Here is a 22211-nt window from a genome sequence, read left to right as displayed (position 1 = left end):
ATACAAGTATCTATTTCAGTCCCTGTTTTCAAATTTGACTCTGTACCTAGGAGTGAAAATACCAGATCACATGGTAATACTATGTTTAACTTTTTGAGGAAATGCCAAGCTACACCATAGTGTCTGCATTGTTTTCATTACCACCAGCAATGCACCAGAGTTCCAATTACTCCATATCCTTGCAAATGCCTATTTTCTGTTATTTTGATTGTAGCCTTCCTAGTAGGTGTGAAGTGGTATCTCATGGTTTTGATTTGCATTTCCCTAATGACTAATAATGTTGAGCATCTTTTCATGTGCTTATTGTCTATTTATATATCTTCTTTGGAGAAATGTCTATTCAAGTCTTTTTCTCAGTTTTTTTTTTCTTTCTTTTTACAGTTTTTTAAAGTTAGGGTTGTATCTTTGTTGTTGAGGCCTAAGGGTTCTTTATGTATTTTTAATATTAAATTTTTATCAGAGACATGATTTGCAGATATTTTCTCCTATTCTGTAGTTTTTTTTCCACTTTCTTGATAATATCCTTTGATATGCAAAAGTTTTCAATTTGGATGAAGTCCCATTTGTCTGTTTTTTTCTTTCGTTGTGCTTTTGGTGTCATATCTAAGAATCCTTTGCTAAATCCAAGGTCATGAAGATTTACCTCTGTGTTTCCTTCTAAGAGTTTTATGTTCTTAAGCTCTTATATTTAGGTCATTGATCCATTTTGAGTTAATTTTTGTATGTATTGTGAGGTAGAGGTCCAACTTTTTTTTTTTTTTTTGCATGTGAAAATCCAGTTATCCCAGTACCATCTGTTGAAGAGATTTTTCCCCCCTTTGAATTTTCTTGACTTCCTTGTCAAATCAGTTTGCCATATTGTATAGGTTTATTTTTGAACTCTGAGTTCTATTCCCTTTGTATATTCATCTTTATGCTAGTACATCACTGTTTTGATTAATGTGGCTTTATAGTAAGTTTTCGATCAGGATTAACTTCGTTATTCTTTTTAAGGATAGTTTTGGCTATTTTGGGCCCCTTGTGATTCCATATGAATTTCAGTATTGGCTTTTGCATTTCTGTTAAAAAATCTGTTGGAATTTTGATAGGTATTGCTTAAATGTTTAGATCATATTTGGTAGTATTGGCATCTGAACAATATTAAGTCTTTCCATCCATAAACACAGGATGTCTTTCTAAACATTTATTTAGGTCTTTAATTTTGTTCAGCAGTGTTTCAATGTACAGATGTTAAACTCCATTATGTATTCATCAGTCTGTTATTCTTTTAGATACTGTTGTAATTGGATTACTTTCTTAATTGCTTTTTCACATTGTTCATTGCTGATATATAGAAATAGAGCTGATTTTTGTGTATTGCTCTTTTTATTATTTATTTTTCAATTACAGTCGACATACAGTATTATATTAGTTTCAGGTGTACAATATAGTGATTAGACATTTATATACCTTACAAAATTGTCACCCTGTAAGTCTAGTACCCATCTGATACCATAGATTGTTATTAAAATATTAACTGTGTATTAATTAAATTAATATAAGTAATTAAAACATTATTAATGATGTACTTTACCTCCCTGTGACTATTTTTTTTAAAAAATATGTTTTTATTGATTTCAGAGAAAGGAAGAGTGAGGGAGAGAGAGATAGGAACATTAATGATGAGCAAATCATTGATTGCCTCCTGCACACCCACTGCTGGGAATCAAGCCCACAACCCAGGGATGTGCTATTACCTGGAATTGAACCTTTATCTCCTGGATCATAGGTCGATGCTCAACTGCTGAGCCATGCCAGCCGGCTCCCTGTGACTATTTTTATAACTGGTCACTTGTACATTTTAATCCCTTTCACCTTTTTCACCCATCCCTCAATCTGGCAACTGTCAATTTGTTCTCTGTATCTGTGAGTTTGTTTCTGTTTTATTTTGTTTTTTAGATTCTGCATATCAATGAAATCATACAGTATTTGTCTTTCTCTGTCTGACTTATTTCACCTAGCATAATACCCTCCATGTTGTCGCAAATGGCAAGATTTCATTATTGTTTATGGCTAAGTAATATTTCATTGTAAATATATATACTGTTTCTACTGCATCTTCTTTATCCATTTGTCTGTTGATGGACACTTAGGCTGCTTTCATATCTTGACTAGTGTAAATAATACTGCAATGAACCTAGAGGTGCATGTATCTTTTCAAATTGATGTTTTTGTTTTCTTTGTTTAAATACCCAGAAGTGGAACATATGGTAGTTTTCTTTTTAATTTTTGAGGAAATTTCATACTGTTTTCCATATTGGCTGCACCAATTTACAGGCCCAGCAACAGTGCACAGGGTTCACTTTTCTCCACATCCTCTCCAGCACTTGTTGTTTGTGGATTTATTGATGATAGCCATTCTGAGAGGTGTGAGGTAATATTTCATTGTGATTTTAATTTGCATTTTCCTGATTACTAGGGATATTGAACATCTTTTCACATATCTATTGGTCATCTGTATGTCCTCTTTGGAGAAATGCCTATTCAAGTCCTGCTCATTTTTTTAATAGGATTGTTTGTTTTTTTGATGTTAAGTTGTATGGGTTTCTTAATATATTTGGGATATTAACCTCTATCATATGTATCGTTAGTGAATAGGTAGGTTGTCTTTTCGGGTTGTTTTTTTTTATGGTTTCCTTCGCTATGTAAAAACTTTTTAGTTTGATGTAGTGCCATTTTTTTTTTTTTTTTTTTTCATTTCCCTGCCCATGGAGACATATCCAAAAAAAAATTTTCTTGTAATTGCTAAGGGCAATGCCAGTTTACTGCCTATGTTTTCTTCCAAAAGTTTTATAGATTCAGGTCTTACTTTTAAGTCTTTAATCCATTTTGAGGTTTTTTTTTAATATGGCATAAAAAAGTGGTCTCTTCTCTTAACTCTTCTCTTTTTCTTTCTCTTTTTTTTTCATATATCTGTCCAGTTTTCCCAATACCATCTACTGAAGACAGTCTTTCCCCATTATATATTTTTGCTTCCTCTGTTATAGATTAATTGATCATATAGATGTGAGTTTATTTCCGGGCTCTCTCTTCTGCTCCATTGATCTATATGTCTTTTTATGCCAGCACCATGCTGCTTTGATTACTATAACCTTGTAATATAGTTTGATGTCAGGTAGCGTGATACCTCCATCTATGTTCTTCTTTCTCAAGATTGCTTTGCTTTGGCTATGTGGGATCTTTTGTGATTCCATCTAAATTTTAGGGTTATTTGTTCGAGTTCTGTGAAAAATGCCATTGGTATTTTGATAGGGATTGCATTGAATCTTCAGATTACTTTATGTAGTATGGACATTTTAATGATGTTAATTCTTCTTATGCATGAGCACCATATATCCTTTCATTTGTATATTCTTCAATTTCTTTCTTTAGTATCTTATAGTTTTCTGAGAACAGGTTTTTTTATCTCCTTGGTTAAATTTATTCCTAGGTATCTTATTCTTTTTGATACAATTGTAATGGGGTTGTTTTCTTAATTTCTCTTTCTAGTAGTTCATTATTGATGTATTAAAATGCATCTGGGGGCGGGGAGCAACCCCGCAGCCCAGGTACATGCTCTTGACCTGGAATTGAACCCATGCCCTATGTTGCGTGGTCCGATGCTCTAACCACTGGGAACACTGGTCAGGGCCTCACTTATTTATTTTTGCTTTTTGTTGCTTGTGCTTTGGGTGTCATATACAGAAAATTGCTGCCGCCTGGCCAGCATTGCTTAGCAGTTGAGCATCAAGCTATGATCCGGGAGATCACGGTTCGATTCCCGGTCAGGGCACATGCCCAGGTTTCAGGCTTGGTTCCCACAAGGGGTGTGCAAGGAGGCAGCCAATCAATGACTCTCTTATCATTGATATTTTTACCTCTCTCTCCCTCTCCCTTCCTCTCTCTGAAATCAATAAAAACATATTTTAAAAAAAGAAAATTACTGCCAAGACCACTGTCAAGGAGTTTTTTTCTCCATCTCATCTTTGTTTTCATTAGAGTGTTTTGCATATTTGTATTTGATGCAATTATTAATATAGCTGAGCATGAGTTTATTGTTTCCTATTTGGTCTTTGTTTGTCCTCTCCTTCCTTTATTCCTCATTCTTGTTATCCTTTGAATTAGTCAAGTGTTTATTATTTTTGTTTAAAAATATAGGTTTTATTATTATTCACATATGAGGAGGCCAACAGGTGAGGTAACAACTGCCATTGAAAAGATAGTTTGTGCCCTGGCTAGTATGGCTTACTGGTAGAGCATCACCTATGCTACAAAGAGTTGGGGGTTTGATTCCTGATCAAGGACACGTACCTGGGTTGCAGGTTTGTTCCCCAGTCCCGGTCGGGGCATGTGCATGAGGCAAGCCAATTGCCGTGTCTCTTTCACATTAATGTGTTGTTGTTTTTTTCTTTCTCCCCCCACATCTCTCCCTCCCTTCCACACTCTCTAAAAATCAATGGAAAAAATGTTCTCAGGTCAGAATTTATAAAACAAACAAACAAAAAGAACAAAGGAAAGATAGTTTGTTATACTCACAGATCCTAAGAGAAGGAAGTACTGTGTCAGATTGGGGCCACATGGGGAAGTACTAGTTTAGTTGAGGAGGCAAAGGAATCAAGGGAAATACATGAGCAAAGAGCCTTTATTGTGGTTTCTGTGGGAAGGAACAGGAGTGGCAAGGTAAGCAAGTTTAAATAATTTCAGCAGGTGTTGGAGTATAGGGGTTGTCCCTAGCAGTCCAGTACCTGGTCCTATGGTCATTAGATCAGGGAGTAGAGGGCTCAGAGTGCGAGGTCATTGGAGATAACGGCTCTGGGTTGGCGATTTGTATATGTAAGATGTGCTATTTACTATTTCTAGGAATTAGCTAAATCTAGGAATGACAGGCCTTTTTTGTTAGCAAGGCCCCAGATGTCAAAACATCAAATTACAGTACACAAAAAGATATAATATATATTTTAATTTTAACTCTATTAACCTTTTGATAATGTATTTTTATTATTCTTTCATTACCCTAGAGATTGTAATAGATATATTCTTGATTTATTATAGTAAAATTAGCACTTTTATCACTTCTCAAACAATGTAAAAAACCCTATAGTATTTCAATTCTTCCAGCTGTTCTTTATGCAATTTTTCTTATATATTTTACTTCTAAAATATCTATTGTATTCCCATTTCGTTTGTTTTTTACAGTCCCCATTGGGTCTATTTATATTTCTAGTTTTTCCCTTTCCAGTATTTGATCCATTTTTTAGCCTGACAATTTTTGACTGGTTACTCTTCATTATAAAGGAGAATTTATAGATGTTTTGAATGATGTTATTTTTCTTCAAAGACATTAATTTTCATTATTATTATTATTATTTTGGCAAGCTGATAATATACTGGCGAATCACTTTGAGGCTTGGTTTTAAGCTTTGTTAGGGCTAGTTGACATTAGTTTTGCCCTTATTAGTAGGCTGTGGCCCTTATTAGTAGGCCGTGGCCCTTACTTTTAAAGCATGGCTCTTCTGGAATACAGCTGAATTTCTAGGGTGCTTATGAAGGCTCCATCATTTGGTTGGGTTTGAATTCCCACCTCCATCTCCAGCACTTCTTGTATTCTGAAAGATCTGTTATCTCTTTAGTTTTCCAGCTTCCTGTTTTCTGCTGAGTTTCTGGGGGTCTTATGCAGATATATACTATTTACTGGAGGAGAATTTTCAGATTTTTGAACTGCTTTTCTGCTCTCTTTTCTAAGATTATGCCTTTTAAATCCCAGATACTTTGGAAGCTCCTATCTTTGGCCTCTGTCTCCTCAGCCTAACTTCCTCCTTGGACTGTATTTTCCTGTACAACAAATTCAGGGATGAAGACGGAGTAAATTTACAGCTTACTCTTTGTGTATTGTTCTTTCCGGAAGGATTCTAGTCTCTAAAACCTTGCCTGCATGTGTTGCTCTCTGATAGTTTCATAGATATATGCCTGCTATATGGTTGATTTGGGCTTCAGGGATAGTCTAACACAAGCATCATGGCAAGAATTAGTATTAAAATTTCCCTTGGTTAATATTATTTGCGTTTGCATGGACTTTTCATATGTCCTGTAAAAATATGTGTTTTTGGAGCATTTGTTCTTTCATTGTTAGTATTGAAAAGTATAGCATTTCAGTAGGCTTTCTGTCTTCTTTAGACCTTCCCATATGATCTATCCAGTAGGAGAAGTAATATTATTGTCCTTTTCCTTTCATTAAAGGGACATATTGACAAAATATCATTGCTTTAAAATTTTAAAATAAACTATAAAATTTGTATTATATCAAATCCAGAACTTACCAGTCGTCTTTGTTGAAGTGTATGACTGGTGTGGTTAAGTTTTGGGTTAAAGTTGTAGTGGGAACTAAGGATGTGATCAGAGAAAGGTAAAAGGAAACACAAGTCCGGGCTTTTGAAGAAAGCCTCCTATACTGAGAATTGAAGGAACTGAGGTACAACAGAAATACTGTATTTCCATTTGCAATATAGAAAGTTTTTTCTTGCAGCAGTGTGGAGGAAAGATTGCATGCTAAAAATCAAAGAAGAAAGACTGATTATGAAGCTTTTGTAATAATTTAGGAAAGAAATGCTAAAAGCTTAAACTAGATATTGATAGTGATGGTACAGAGATGAGTACACATTTCAAAGTTTAAATTAATAGAATCAAGAGAACTTGATTTCTGACAAGGTAAGAAGGTGTACATTGTATTTCCTCACACGTGGAATAGATTTATTGGAGGGGGATGATTCCCTAGTGCTTGGACTTCCTTATGCAATAGTTTCTGGGGTTGTCCTACCCAGGCTGGATTATTTCAGAGAGCTGTGGTTGAGAGAGGAAATCTCATAATCCCAGAAGTAAGGATCTATCTAATAGGGGCAACAAAAGCAAATTAGCGTAAGCTGGTTATCAGGAGCTGGCTCTGGAAAGACCTGGTGATTAAACACAATGTTCATGATCCCTGGATTGGAAAAAAATTCCTATAAAGGATATTACTGAGATAGTTGGTGAAATTTGAATATGAACTATATATGCATTGGGTAATAGTATTATATCAATGCAGATTTCCTAAATTTGATAATTGGACTGTGGTTATTCAGGGGAATGTTCTTATTCTCATAAGATATATGAAGAAGTACTTTGGAACCAAGGATGAGAATGTCTATTCTTATATCCTCTTTAATAATAAAATAATGATAATGTGGTGGTAACACTATGCATGTTTAGATAGAGAGTCTAAAAGCAAATGTAGCAAAATGTTAACCAAGGATTATTCTATGGTAGGGGCTGGAAACTACAGAGCCCATGGGCCAAATCCAGCCTGTGAACTATTTTTGCTCAGCTTGCAAACTAAGAATAGTTTTTACACTGAAAAAAGAAAAAGAATATGTAACAGAAAAAGAATAATATGTATTTGGCTCACAAAGCCTAAAATATTTAATATCTCGCTCCTTATAGAAAAAGGTAGTTACTTCTGACCAAGTGGAAGACTTGTAAAAGTTTACTGTGCTATACCAATTTTACTGTGTGCTTGACAGATTTGTATAATAAAATGAGGGAGAGAAACAAACAAAAAGTTGACTGAGGAAGTTGGGAAACTTAGGCTCAGGTAAGGACAACTCCAGGAACCCACTGCATGAAATCATAGAGGAGTAGTCAGGGGCAGCTGCTCTGAGCAGGTGTTTTCTGTTAATTGTCTTGATGTCTGGGAAGTATGCATCATGTAGGTGAGTGAAGTTTGAATGTAGCCCAGAATTGATTTTTACTATAATTGCATTTCTAAGTCAACAACCTTCGAATTTTGCGGTATCAGATAAACCCATGTGGGAGTGTGTTTATGTGTTGCATATTTGAGTGTATGTACATGAATGCATGCTTCTGTTTTATGTTTCCTTTCACTTTGACAAGGGTTAAATGTGCAGTGTCTGTCTATAGAGTATATGGAGGAAAGACCCTCTTGTCAAAATTTTTTTTTAGATAATTAAAAATAGTTGTTATAACATATCTCTGAACTCTCAATACTTGGCAGTAGGGAGCACATTAAATTTAAAAATATTCTAATTGAGCCAGCTCTGCTGGATGGCTCATCAACCAAGTTATTCAAGGACTTGTATCATAAGTATTTGAAACCAAAGGGTCATATGTCTAAAAGGACCCCTATCTCTAGATTGCCAGGAAGATAAACATTCTCTTTTATTTTCCAGTACCTTAAATAGAACCAACATGATGTTAATAGATGGGCCACAGAATAGTAGCTTGGGAATCAGGTAGTTTGCCAACAAATGTGGCAGATCACATATGATTCCAGCATGAAGTAATTTATTTACTTTACAAAAGTTTTTTTCTTCATTTTTAAATTTCCTAGTGTAAGATGCTACTAACATGTATTCTTTTAGGGACTTGGCAGGTTTTATCTTTCCGATGGTTATAGCAAATTTTTTAGTGTTATAAGAAAAAAGGTAATAAAGTATACAGAAGAAATATAGAAAGACAATTTACATATAATTGATTGATACGATTTCAGGTCATTCTTATTAGTTCATTAAAATAGTTCCCAAATGGATCTTCACAGTGTCCTGTTTTGAAACAAAGTGATTGATTGTATATGTTTTCTTTTTTCCTAGCCACTCCTTTTTTCTCTTGACAGCATCAAGTTTGTGTTTAGGCCTCTATAGCCAATTTTGTCTTTACTCTTTTATTCTCAGCCAGTCAGTATGAATGACATATAATGTGCTCTTCTTTAATTACTCATAGCTCATTTAATTCTGTTCTACATTATATTTTTTTATATATACAAACACTTTTTAAAACTTGTTTTTCCTCTTCTGTTTTCTCACTTATTCCACTAGAATATCCCATTCTCTATAGTTCATTTGTTAGTATTAATCATTAACTTAAAAGAACTGTAGAAATCATGGTTCTTCTCTGTATTCTTTTTGCTAGTTTTGTTTTATGTATTTCATCTACATAATTATAAACCCACCATTCAGTATCATAATTTTCACTTTAAGTAGTCGTATGTGTTTTAAAGAATCTAAAAACAAGAATAGTTTTTAAATTTTTCCACATATTTACCTTATTTACATGTTACACACAACGTAATTGTTTACTTTGAAAAATCCCAAACATTCTGCAAAAGGACTCCCAGAACTAATAGAAGACTTTAGCAAGTTTGCAGGATAAAAGATTAATACATAAAAATCCATTGTATTTCTGTATGTTCGCAGTGAACAATTAGAATTTCTTATATTTTAAAAGTACTATGTATAGTATCCCCAAAGTGAAATACTTGAGTATAAATCCAACAAAAATGTGCAAGATCTATATGCTGAAAACCATAAACACTGATTAAAACAAAATCAAAGACCCAAATAAGTGAAGAGATACATACTGTGTTGATGGATTAGAAGACTAAATACTGCCGTGCTGTCAATTATCTCCAAATTGATGTATAGATTCAGTGCACTATCAATCAAAAACCCAGCAGGCTTTTTAAATAGATTTTTTTAAAAAATCCTCATCTGAGGATATTTTTTCCATTGGTTTTCAGAGAGAGTGGAAGGGAGAGATAGAAACATCGATGTGAAAGAGACACATCAATTGGTTGCCTCCTGCACGTGCCCCAACCAGGGCTGGAGATTGAGCCTGCAACTGAGGTACGTGCCCTTTGCCAGAATCTAACTCAGGACCCTTCAATTGCAGACCAACGACCTAATCACTGAGCTGAACTGGCTAGGGCTTTGAATAGATATTGACTAAAATATTCTAACATTTTATGGAAAGGTAAAAGAACTAAACTAGCCAAAACAATTTTGTTCTAGAAAGAGAACGGTTAAGGTACTCACTGTATGATTACAAAAACCTACGATAAACCTACAGCAGTTAAGATAGTATGATGTTGTTGAAAGGATAAATACATAAATAAATAAAATAAAGCAGACAAATACACAAATACAGTAAATTGATTTTTGACAAAGGTGCAAAGACAATTCAATGAAGAACAGACAGTCTTTTCAACAAATAGTGCCAGAGCAACTAGACATCCATTATACATAAAAATAAACTTTGACTTACACTTTATACAAAAGCTAATGCAAAGTGGATCATATTTCGAAATGTAAAGCATAATACTATAAATCATCTTGGATAAAATATAGGGGAAAAAAACTTTATTACCCTGGATTATGCAGAGAGTTCATAGATAGGACACCAAAAGTATTGTCCCTAAAAGACAGAGTTTATAAATTGAACTTCATCAAATTTCAGAACTTTTGCTCTCTGAAAATTACTGTTAAGAGATTAAAAGGAAAGCCACAGACTGGCAGAATATATTTGCAAGTTACATATCCAGAAAATATAAAGAGCTTTCAAAACTCAATGATAAGAAAGTAATCCAATAAAAATTGAATAAAAGGTCTAAGCAGACACATCACACACACACGCACACAGTACAGTTGGTCAATGAAAATAAAAGGTGGTCAACATCATTAGTCCCTAGGGAAAATAGAAATTAAGACCACATTGAGATACCACTACACACCTTTTAGAATGGCTTAAAAATAAATACAAGAAGAAAGAAATACATACAGTTAGTATCTAGTTCTAGCAAGTATGTGAAACAATTGTAAATATTCATTGCTGGTAGGAATGCAAAGTGGTCTTGCCACTGTAGAAAATAGTTCGGCAGTTTTTATATAAAGTTAAACATACCGTTATCATATTATCCAGCATTCCCACTCCTAGAATCAACCCCAAAGAAACTAAAACTCAAGTTCACACAAAAACCTACACCTGAATATTTATGGTGAATTTATTCATAATTACCAGAAAATGTGATCTACTTCAATGTGTGTATATCACCAAGAGTGAATTTTACTGAAGTTCACTAAATGTTCATTTAAAAATAAAAATGATATAAGGAAACCCAAATGGAATACAGACTGAAACAAATGAACCTAACTATGTTATAAATAACATAAACACATAGAAGAGGGTGGGGAGGAAAAGAACTAATCTTAAATTATTTTGGAAACAATATTTTGGCTGAATACTCCTAAGACTAAAGACAAAAGGAATTCTAGTTACTTTGTTTCTCACAGGGATATGGTTTGGCATTTCTGAAACTACTGTATATATATGTATAGTAGATTTGAATAAATAAGTGTAGATAATGACGACCAGTTTTCTTACTGTCCAAGAAAGAAGCAAATTCCTTATTTGTTAATAAGGAAATGGAGAAGGCTGGAAATAACCCTGTCGTGTTGGATTGGAATTGGAAGTATCACTAGGAACTTCTCTCTCCCTCTCAATCTCTCTCACACACACAGATGTACATATATAACAAGAATACAAATTCCTTTTGTTAAATGTAGAAGAACTAAGGGAAATAATTGTTGTAGCCGAAATCCACTGATAGAAATATGGAATCAGGGAAGGTAAGAAAGAACCCTTTGGGATTGAATAGGAATTAGAGGTATTAATATGAACTAATTAACTAGCTCTTTCTGCTGCAAGATTCTGGTTGCAGTGATACCCCATTTAGCGCTCAGATCTTGAATTCCTCACTAGGAGGAACAAGAGCTCCTTGGAGGAATGGCTCATTCTCTTGTGGGGTGCAGAGAACATAAAAGATAAGGCTTAGAACATCTTGTGACAAAGTTTAAGATGTACTTTAAAAAAATGGGATCTGTCAAACGGACACTGGAACCAGCTTGAAGGGGCTCCCACTGTCCAAATCTGGAACAATCTGAGTAATGGAATATAACCCATCAAATAAAGTAGGAATCCATAATTTCCATGATAGATGAGTGATGGACAGATGAAAAGGGCTTTTTCTTTATAACAGAATGCTGACTGATAAATGTGAAGGGAATGGTAGAGTTGGAAAATACCAGCATTTTGTAATCATAGCGAAGTTTGTTTTGGGCTTGAGTGTTCAATGGTTGCCAAATCTAGGGGAAAAGTTTGAAGAGCAGAATGTTTACATTTAAAAGTATCTTTCCACAGACAGCTTCTTAGATACAAGGTAGTAGGAAACAGTAACTATAACTATGTACATTGGGAAAAAATCAGATAACATTTTGAGTGGGGGATGAAAATTAGTAACACCAATGAGAACAGACAGACCTTGTATACCTCCAGATTTGATACCCTGAAGAGGACACAATATCATTCTTGTAGTATTTTGGCTGGGGATGTATAACCAGCATCTTTTTAAAAATAAATAAATAAATAAATAAATAAATAAATGTTTTTATTGATTTGAGAGAGAGGAAAAGGAAAGGAGAGGGGGGAAGAGAAATATCAGTGAGTGAAAACCATCAGTCTGCTGCCCCTTGCACACCTCCCACCGGGGATCAAGCCTGCAATCCAGGCGTGTGCCCTGACTGGGAATCAAGCCAGTGAACTCTCAGTGCATGGGGACAATGCTTAACCAGCTGAACCACACCACCCAGAGCCCAGCATCTAATCTGGAAGAAATGTCAGACAAGCACAAATGTAGTAACATTCTATAAAATTCCACAGTATGTTCTTCAGAAATGCCTGTGTAATGAGAGAGAAAGGTTGAGGAATTTTTCTTGATTAGAGGAGACTAATAAGAAATTATAAGTAAGCATAATAAGTGATCTTGAGAGAGGGAAAAACATGTTTGTTGACATTACTTTTTTTTTTTTTTAGTGTTTTATTGATTTCAGAGAGAGGAAGGGAGAAGGGGAGAAACATAAATGATGAGAGAGAATCATTGATTGACTGCCTCCTGCATGCCCCGTACTGGGGATTGAGCCTGCAACCCAGGCATGTGCCCTGACCAGGAATTGAACCATGATCTCCTGGTTCATGGGTCGATGACACTCAACCACTGAGCCACGCCGGCCAAGCTAAATATTTTTAGTTTTTGTTTCTTATAGATGTGATAAGCAAAAGTCATATCTCATTTTAATTTGTTCCCTTAATTTTAATAATTATTACTAAGAAGTTTGAATTTTGATAAATTATAGTCACCTTTAAATTTAAGTTACTATTTAAAAATAATTTTAGATTTTGCAACAGTAAAGTTTTCCCCTATAACTTTCACCTAGTTCCTCTGATGGTAATATGTTTCATAACCATGGTACATTTATGAAAACTAAGAAGTCAGCACAGATACTATACTATTCAGATCTTTCCAGTTTTTTCACCATCTCTTTTCTATTCTAGAATCTAATCCAGAATACTGCATTGCTTTTAGTGTACCAATTTTTTTAAAATTTTTAAAAAATATATCTTTATTGATTTCAGAGAGAGGAAAGGAGATGGAGAGAGAGATGGAAACATCAATGATGAGAGACATTGATTGGTTGCAGCCCACAACCCGGGCATATGCCCTGACCGGGAATCGAACCCGGTCGCCTGGATCCTAGGTCGATGCTCAACCGCTGAGCCACGCCTGGCCGGGCTAGTGTACCCATTTTAAAATCAAGCTTTTATCTTAGGCCAATTAAAAGTGTAGCTTTTTGCCCTGGCTGTGTGGCTCAGTAGGTTGAGTATCCTCCCATGCACCCAGAGGTTGACTGTTCCACTACCGGTCAGGGCACATGTCTGGGTTTTGGGCTCTATCCCCAGTAGGGGGCATGCACAAAACTAACCTATCAATGTTTCTCTCTCCCCTCTCCCTTCCTCTCTCTCAAAAATCAATAAAAACATTAAAAAAAAAAAAATAGTGTAGCCTGGCCGGGCAAGGGCTCAGTGGTTGAGCCTCAACCTAGGATCCAGGAGATCACGGTTTGATTCCTGGTCAGGGCATATGCTTGGGTTTTGGGCTTGATCCCCAATCAAGAGCATGCAGGAGGCAGCCAATCATTGACAACTCTCTCATCATTGATGTTTCTCTCTCTCTCCCTCTCCCTCTCTCTTTGAAATCAATAAAGATATATGTTTTTTAAAAAAATAATGTAGCTGTTTTAATGCAAAACAATGAAATTGGACTCTTACCTCACGCCATATGTAAAAATTAACTAAAAATGTATTGAAGACCTAAAGGTAACAGTTAAAACTATAAAACTCTTAGAAGAAACCATAGGAGTAAATCTGAATGACCTTGGTTTTGGCAGAGAATTCTTAGATGAAAAGCATATGTGACAACAACAAAAATAGATAAATTAGACTATATTGAAATTAGACACTTCTGTTCTTCAAAACAGTGAAAAGACAACCTACAAAATAAAAGACTTACAAGTCATATATCTGATAAGAAGCTTGTAAAGAACTCTTACAACGCAATACTAAAAAAGACAACCCACTCTAAAAATGGGTAAAAAATCTTAACCAACATTTCACCAAAGATGTACAGATGGCCAAGAAGCACTTGAAGGTACTCAACATCATTAGTCATGAATCTTGAAAACACTGTGCTAAGTAAAAGAAGCCAATCATAAAAGACCACAAATTATGGGAAATGTCCAGAATGGACAAATCTCTAGAGAGACACAGAGTAGATTAGTTTTTGCATAGGGCTGAGGGGATGGGGAAAAAGGGATAAAAGGGTGATAGTTAAAGGATATAGTTGTTTGTTTTTTTTAGTAGAGAAAAAAAATTACTGTTGTAAAATACACACAAATTTTACCATTTTAATTATTTTTAAATGAAGAATTTGGAGTTTCTTTTTGAGGCTATGTAAGTTCTAAAATTGACTGTAGTGATGGTTGCATATATCTATGAATATACTGAAAGCCACTGAACTGTAAAAATTAAAGTGGGTAAATTTTATGATATGTAAATTATATTTCAATAAAGCTATTATAAAATAAAATAATATAGCTGTTTAAACTTATTGATTAAAATCAAGGGGCCCTTTTTTCTCCCTGGCTGCTTGGAGATCAGCTGCCATCATGAATAACTTATCTGGACCAGGTGGAAACAAATGTTCACCCTGGGAGGCTATAGTACCTAAGACAGAAATTCAGGAAAAACTAGCCAAAATGTATAAGACCACACCAGATGTCATCTTTATGTTTGGATTCAGAACTCGTTTTGGTGGTGGCAAGACAACTGGCTTTGGCATGATTTATCATTCCTTGGATTACACAAAGCAAAATGAACCCAAACATAGATGCTTGCAAGACATGGTCTGTATGAGGAGACAACCTCAAGAAAACAGAGAAAGGAACACAAGGACAGAATGAAGAAAGTCAGGGGGATTGCAAACACCAATGTTGGTGCTGGCAAAAAGTGAGCTGGAGATTGGACAACAGGAGGAGTGAAGATTATTTAGTCACTTTATCTGAGGCTATTGTGCAGATTTTTCATGAGATGATTAATAAAGTAAAAACTTTAAAAAAAAAAAATCAACAGGTTCACAGATAGATAAAACCAGAGAACATTTTGGAAAAATTCATAGTCAAGTAGGACTTAACATGAATAGATCCACTTCACCCTTTATAATAAGTGGTGCAAGTTTCCATTAACCAGTCCACTTGTAATTAAAATTGGAATGTAGTTAGATGTTCCCGGGATCCACTTAATAGAGCCTTTTTTCTTTTTAAAAAAATATATGTTTTTATCGATTTTTTTTTTTTTTTAGAGTGGAGGGAGAGGGGCGGAGAGGGAGAGAAACTTCCATGAGAGGAAAACATCAACGTGGATTGGCTGCCTCCTGCATGCCCCTGCTGGGGATCAAGTCTGCAACCCGTGCATGTGCCCTGATTGGGTTATCAAATCAGGGCATGGGTCTGTGCTCAACCAACTGATGCTCAACCACCAGTCAGGCCAGAGCGTCTTTTTTGTTTTTTTTTTTGTTTGTTTTTTAAGCAACTATTTAGGTATAATTTATATATGTGTTGTCTTTTTTTCAAACAAATTTTTTGAGGTATAAATTACATACTGTAAGTTCCCCAATTTTAAGTATACATTTTATTGCTTTTTAGTAAATGAGGTTTGGAGCCATCACTATAATCTAATTTAAAGCATTTTATTTTTGACAGTTTATTAAAGTCTGGATTGAAAAAGAGTTCTTCCACAGATGATTTGAGATGGTTCTGACCCTTTTACTGAACTCATTTTAACTATTTTGCAACTATTTTCATGTGTCTTTTCAATATATAATAATTTTTTAAAACAAATAATGAGAGTTTGGCTCTTTTTCAAAGAGTTAACTATATGTTAATGCTACATTTTTATTACTTTTAAAAGAACAGTTGTAAATAATTTTGTTAGTATTTTAGCAGTCTTATCTTAATCTTGATTAGCAGTTGTTTATGATAGGCATGATTTAGCATGTTGAGGAATTATATTTGTAATTTGAGTTTTCTAACAGTTTGGCCTTCCTGCAACTGAATACATTTAGAGTTGAGATCTCCCTGCGTTCTCAGCATTTTTTGAGTGTATTGTGTGTGTGTGTGTGTACACATACATACATACATACATACACATCTATTTTCTACCCTTTTGACTTTTTAAGAAATGTGATAAATTGTTAAATGTTTTCCTAGTATTGAAATCTTTTGCATTTCTGTGATTATAGTATATTTTATGCAAATGGAAGTTTCTTTTAATGCTCTATAATACTTGGTTTTAAAATTTTATTTAGAACTTTCTTGTCTATATTTAAAAATGAAATTGGTACCTAACTTTCTATTTTGCACTCTTTTGTCAAGTTTTAATTATTGGATTATACTGGCTTCATAAAATTAATAGCATAGTTTTCCTTTTTCACCCTGTATATCCTGGAAAGTTTCCCTGGTAAAACTGTTTTCAACTCAAGGCTATTTAAAATGTAATTCATTGATATTCTTTTCAGCCTGCCACTATTTGTTTTATTTACATTTTCTTCTTTAGATCAGTTTTGGTAATTTATTCTTAACTAGAAAATTGTCCAGTTCATTGAGATTTCAAAAATTATTGGTATAGCCTTGTATATACTTGTCTTGTTTTGTCTTTTTGTTTATAGTACTATTCAACTTTCTGTATTTTTCTTCTTAACTAGATTACTCAAAGATAACTGCTTTTTTTTTTTCTTTCCAAAGTATTGGTTAATTGGCTATTTTGTTAAATAGTTATTATTTTTTTATTCTTTAAAAACAGCTCCCATGTCCTTTTTGACATGGGAGCTTATAAATGCTTTTATTCCCAGAGAAATGATTGCCCAGATTTAACCTGTTAATTTTTACAATGGTTCTTTCTTTGTTTTGTTAGGCACGAGATGTACGTACCAATGAAGTGGTGGCTATCAAGAAAATGTCTTACAGTGGAAAGCAGTCTACAGAGGTAGGTGGTGAAATATATACATTCTTACTGGTATGTTAGAGAAAGACATACTATTTTTAATTGGGAGTGGGTGGGAATTTCTTCCAAAAAGTATAACATACATAAAGAAAAGTGTACAGATATTAAGTGTATATCTCAGTGAATTTTCTTTCATATACTGAATGTACCCCTTTAACTTTGACCTAGAGCCATAAATAGCATTACTGGCATCCCAAAAGCCTCCCAACTTGTGCCCCCTGCTTTTAATTTTTTAAACTGTGATTTAATATATTACTCTATTACTTTTTTTTAATCCTCACCCAAGGAGTGAGGATATTTTTTCCATTAATTTTTAGAGAGAATGGAAGGGAGTGGGGAGGGAAGGAGAGAGAGACGTCGATGTGAGAGAGACATATCCATTGGCTGCCTCCCACACGCACCCGGACCGAGGGCGAGGATCGAACCTGCAACCCAGGTACGTACCCTTGACTAGGAATCAAACCCGTGACCCTTAGTGTGCAGGCTGATGCTCTAACCACTAAGCAACATGACCAGGGCACTATATTACTCTATCTTTATCATAGAGGGATTATCAGTTCCTAAAATAGTAAACTAGAATAAGATGTATTTTACAGTAAATATATTGGATATAATCTTTTAATGGTTTAGAGATTAACTGCTATTTTATTTTATTTTTTATTTTTATTTTCAAAAAAATATATATTGATTTCAGAGAGAGGAAGGGAGAGGTAGAGAGAGAGAGAAACATCAATGATAAGAGAGTCATCATTGATCAGCTGCCTCCTGCATGCCCCGGACTGGGGATTGAGCCCACAACCCGGGCTTGTGCCCTGACTGAGAATCAAACCTCGGTCTCCTGGATCCTAGGTTGATGCTCAGCTGGTGAGCCACGCCCAGCCAGGCTTAACTGCTATTTTAAATGCACTTTAATTAACAGGCAGTATAGATCTAGTCTGAAAAACAGGTGGTATGTAATAATCTGAAAAACCAAAATATAAAATTAACAATACTACATTAAGTATACTTTAGTTTACTAATATTCTGATTAGTTCTTTTGATGTTATATTCTATTTAATTGCATAAACAAACTTTATAAACTGTAGTCTACTTGCTAAATCTAGGATATGTCAGTCTTTAATTAAAAATTTTTTTTTTTAAATTATAGCAAAATACACAAAATTTGCCGCTAAACCATTTTTAAGTGTTTAGTGGCATTAAGGATATTCATATTGCTGTACAAATATCACCACCATTCATCTCCAGAATTCTTTTTATCTCATCTTGCAAAATTGAAGCTCTGTACCTATTAAATAATAACTCCTCATTCCCTCCTTCCTCCAGTCCCTGGAAATCACCATTCTACTATCTCTCTATGTGAATTTTGGCTACTTTAGGTTGACTCATGTACACGAAATTATGCAGTATTTGTATTTTTGTGACAGGGTTATTTTACATAACAAAATGCCCTCAAAGCTCATCCATGTGGTAGTATGTGTCAGAATTTCCTTCCTTTTTAGGGCTAAATAATATTCCTGTGTTGTGTGTGTGTGTGTGTGTGTGTGTGTGTGTGTGTGTGTGTGTGTGAGAGAGAGAGAGAGAGAGAGAGAGAGAGAGAAACACCACATTTTTATCCATTCATTTCTTGATGGACACTTGAGTACCTTCGTCCCTTGGTTATTGTGAATGATGCTGCTATGAACATAGGTATACAAATATTTCTTTGAGTCCCTGCTTTCAATACTTTCGGGTATGTGCCCAGAGGTAGAATTTCTGGATCAGTCTTTAATTTTTAAAGACTTTGGTTTTTTGCCTTTTTCAAATCTCTTTATTTTATGCTAAATCTCGTATTTGTGATGATCGTACCGTGGGTATGATGATACTATTATATCAATGTTCCATCATTTTAATACCTAAAAAACTCCTAAAAATTCCTAAAACTCCCCAAAAAACACTCACCTCCATTTCTTACAAGTTTACTCTAAGTTTATTCACCATTGTGTCGCACAACTTTAGAACTGATTTTCACAGGAAGACTTATGCTATGCTAGAGTCTGGTTAGGCACACCTAGAACAAAAAGTTTCATTTAGGGCATCATTTTTTTACATTTGATACTAGTGTCCTTCATAAAAGTTTTTTTTACATTGAAGAATACAGGTGTTTATTTTGTTTTGAGACTTTGTCTCCCAGAGCATTCAAATTTGAAATTTAAGGTCTATGAAACTTTTTCGGAATTTAGCATCTTATATCTTACACATTTTATATAAAACACTGTGCACCTACTTCACTGTATTTTGTTGAGGGCTTGTTAAAGAACATGGGAGATATATGATCTTAAATTTAGTACAAAATATTTCTTGAAGTTTTCTATTATGCTAGTTTCTCTGACTTTTTTTAAAAAAAAAATGTCTATTGATTTCAAAGAGGGGAAGGGAATGGGAGAGAGAGAGATAGAAGCATCAATAATGAGAGAGTCATTGATTGGCTGCCTCCTGCATGACCCTACTGGGGATCGAGCCCACAACCCGGGCATGTGCCCTGACCGGAAATTGAACCACAATCTCCTGGATCATAGGTCAATGCTCAGCCACTGAGCCATGCCAGCCAAGCAGTTTCTCTGATTTTAGAAATATGGCCCAAGTTGGGGTTAAAGCTTTAAAAAATTAAAACAAAGAAAAAATAGATTCCTGCTTGCTGTCTCACACCTACTAAGACTATATAGTAGGTATGAGACCCAAGGACCTCGTTGGGTCCTTTAGAGTTCCCTGGTTGCTTCTTAAGATGAACTTTGTTTAGGATATGGCCTAAATATATTGTTTATAGCCAATGGTTTGTCTGTATTTCCTTGTAGGTGTCCATGAAGAAAGCTCTTAGTAAAATATGTAGGAAAATGTTTTCATACTGCTTGTTTTTTCTGTGAACTTTTCTATGTAATAGCTAATTGTTCACTAGCATTTTAGAAAGGGTGCATTTATGAATTTATGTCTCAGAGTAATTACTTCATTTGAGTTTAAAAAATAAACAAAACCTTAACATTTGGTAGAAGATATAAGCCAAAAACATAGTAGGTGAACTTTATGGTATGTAGATTATGTCAGTAAAGCTGCAATTAAGAAAGGGAAGTTGAATTTTGAAGAAAAATCACTAAATACGGTATATAGTTTTCACCAGCATGTGGTGTGTGGTTGTAAATTTTTAATAAGAATCATTGATGATAAATTTTACCTAACTAACATTTGTCCTATCTTGAATGAAATAATTTTATAAATTATGTGATTGTAAATTATATGAATGTAAAATTGACATTTAAGTTAAATATTACAAATAAAGCAGTTTTATGCTTTTCTTAACCCTTAATCTAGTAATTACTTTTTTCTTATATAAATTTCTAAGGAAAAGCAGCTGTTCATAATTCTTTATTCCCTTTTTTCTCCCCATAGAAATGGCAGGATATTATTAAAGAAGTCAAGTTCCTACAAAGAATAAAACATCCCAACAGTATAGAATATAAAGGCTGCTATTTACGTGAGCACACAGCATGGGTAGGTATCTGCTCTTCTTTTGCCTTAATTTTAGTTGGTTTGGGCATAGAATTAATTAAATTAAGAATGTTTCAAAATGGTCTTGCGAAGCTTGCTAAACCACCTTGAAATGTTACTTCATACTGAGAAAGGAAGAGCAGCTTTTTCCAGAACTCCTACTCCTAGATGATAAGAACTTTTGCATTGCACGTTTACTATAGAGCTGATCTTTATATGCATTAACTGTTCTCTGATTTTTTTTTGTAGTTTATCAAACTACTAAATTGTTTCTCAAACATTGTGAAACCAGTTCTATTACTTGAGGGTGAAAGTTACAGCTTTTTGGTATAATGTGTTATAATCTATTTAACCACAAAGTTCTTGTTGAAGTCTTGGTGAATCCTGGTGAAACTTGAATTGATTGTGATTCCTTGGCAGAGTAATACTAAAGGTAGAGAATTGGGACACTTTATTACAAGAAGTGGAGATTAATTTTACCCTGTTGTTACCACTGAGGAGATAAGTAGTAATCCTTTAATGGTATAGGCACAATAACTGTATCTTTTAAGAAAAGGGCTAAATTTTCGTTAAACAGGAACGATCCTTTATACTGAATAAGTAATAAGCCACAGCTAATTATCATTTTGGTGTACTGAAGTTACATTTAGATTTCTAATGTTTGGTACATTTTTGTCCAGTTTGATTTTGGTTGTGGTTGCGGTAATGCTCCTAAAGCTGAGTTTGTGGTTAAAGAGAAAGAAGTGACATTGAGCTGGTTACTTCATCTCTCAGGTTTTCCATCTGTAAAACAAGGAAATAATAGGACCTACCTCATAAAGTGGTTGTGAGGATTAAATTAGTTACTATATATTAAATACCTGGTGCTCTTTATTTGCTTTAAAGGAAACATTTAAACCGTAACCTAAGCTTTGTACATAGAGTCCCAGAGGATCCCAGAGAATAGTTTTTTGCGTCCTAACAATCAGTATTGCTACTCTAGGTTAATAGTAACAAAATATGTATATTCTTTTATAATTTTAGTTAGTAGTTATATATGAAATACATATCTTATACAAGTGATTATATGTTGATATAAAAGATTAATGTATCATTGACTTTATAAATGTATTTAACAAATTGCTAACTACGTAAATATTTTTTAAGGTAAATAACGACTAGAGTTTGTTTTACTTCAAACTATGTTCTTGATCTCCTTGGTGAATTTATTTTATCTCAAATAGAATCTTTTCAATACTATATTTTAATGCTTTTATAATTTTTCTTTCCACATAGCTTGTAATGGAATATTGTTTAGGATCTGCTTCAGATTTACTGGAAGGTAGGTTTCCTTCAAATACTAAGAAAAAAGTGTTAGCAAAATAAAATGAGAATTCTTAAATAATGTAAAAACTTTTCAA

The 22211-nt window shown here is 34.2% G+C and overlaps 1 protein-coding gene across 2 annotated transcripts in view; it reads left to right on the top strand.

Annotated features, from left to right (window-relative positions):
• Positions 1-22211, top strand: part of TAOK1 (TAO kinase 1) — a 112513-nt gene that overhangs the window by 34110 nt on the left and 56192 nt on the right. For both annotated transcript variants that reach the window (XM_016201952.2, XM_016201953.2), the window contains 3 exons: positions 17203-17274; positions 20713-20814; positions 22087-22132. In XM_016201952.2, coding sequence (XP_016057438.2) covers positions 17203-17274; positions 20713-20814; positions 22087-22132 — 220 coding nt within the window. The remainder of the gene's footprint in view (positions 1-17202; positions 17275-20712; positions 20815-22086; positions 22133-22211) is intronic.

Source organism: Miniopterus natalensis, chromosome 17 (assembly GCF_054644295.1).
Source record: "Miniopterus natalensis isolate mMinNat1 chromosome 17, mMinNat1.hap1, whole genome shotgun sequence".
Taxonomy (NCBI): domain Eukaryota; kingdom Metazoa; phylum Chordata; class Mammalia; order Chiroptera; family Miniopteridae; genus Miniopterus; species Miniopterus natalensis.
This window is presented reverse-complemented; position numbering and strand designations above follow the sequence as displayed.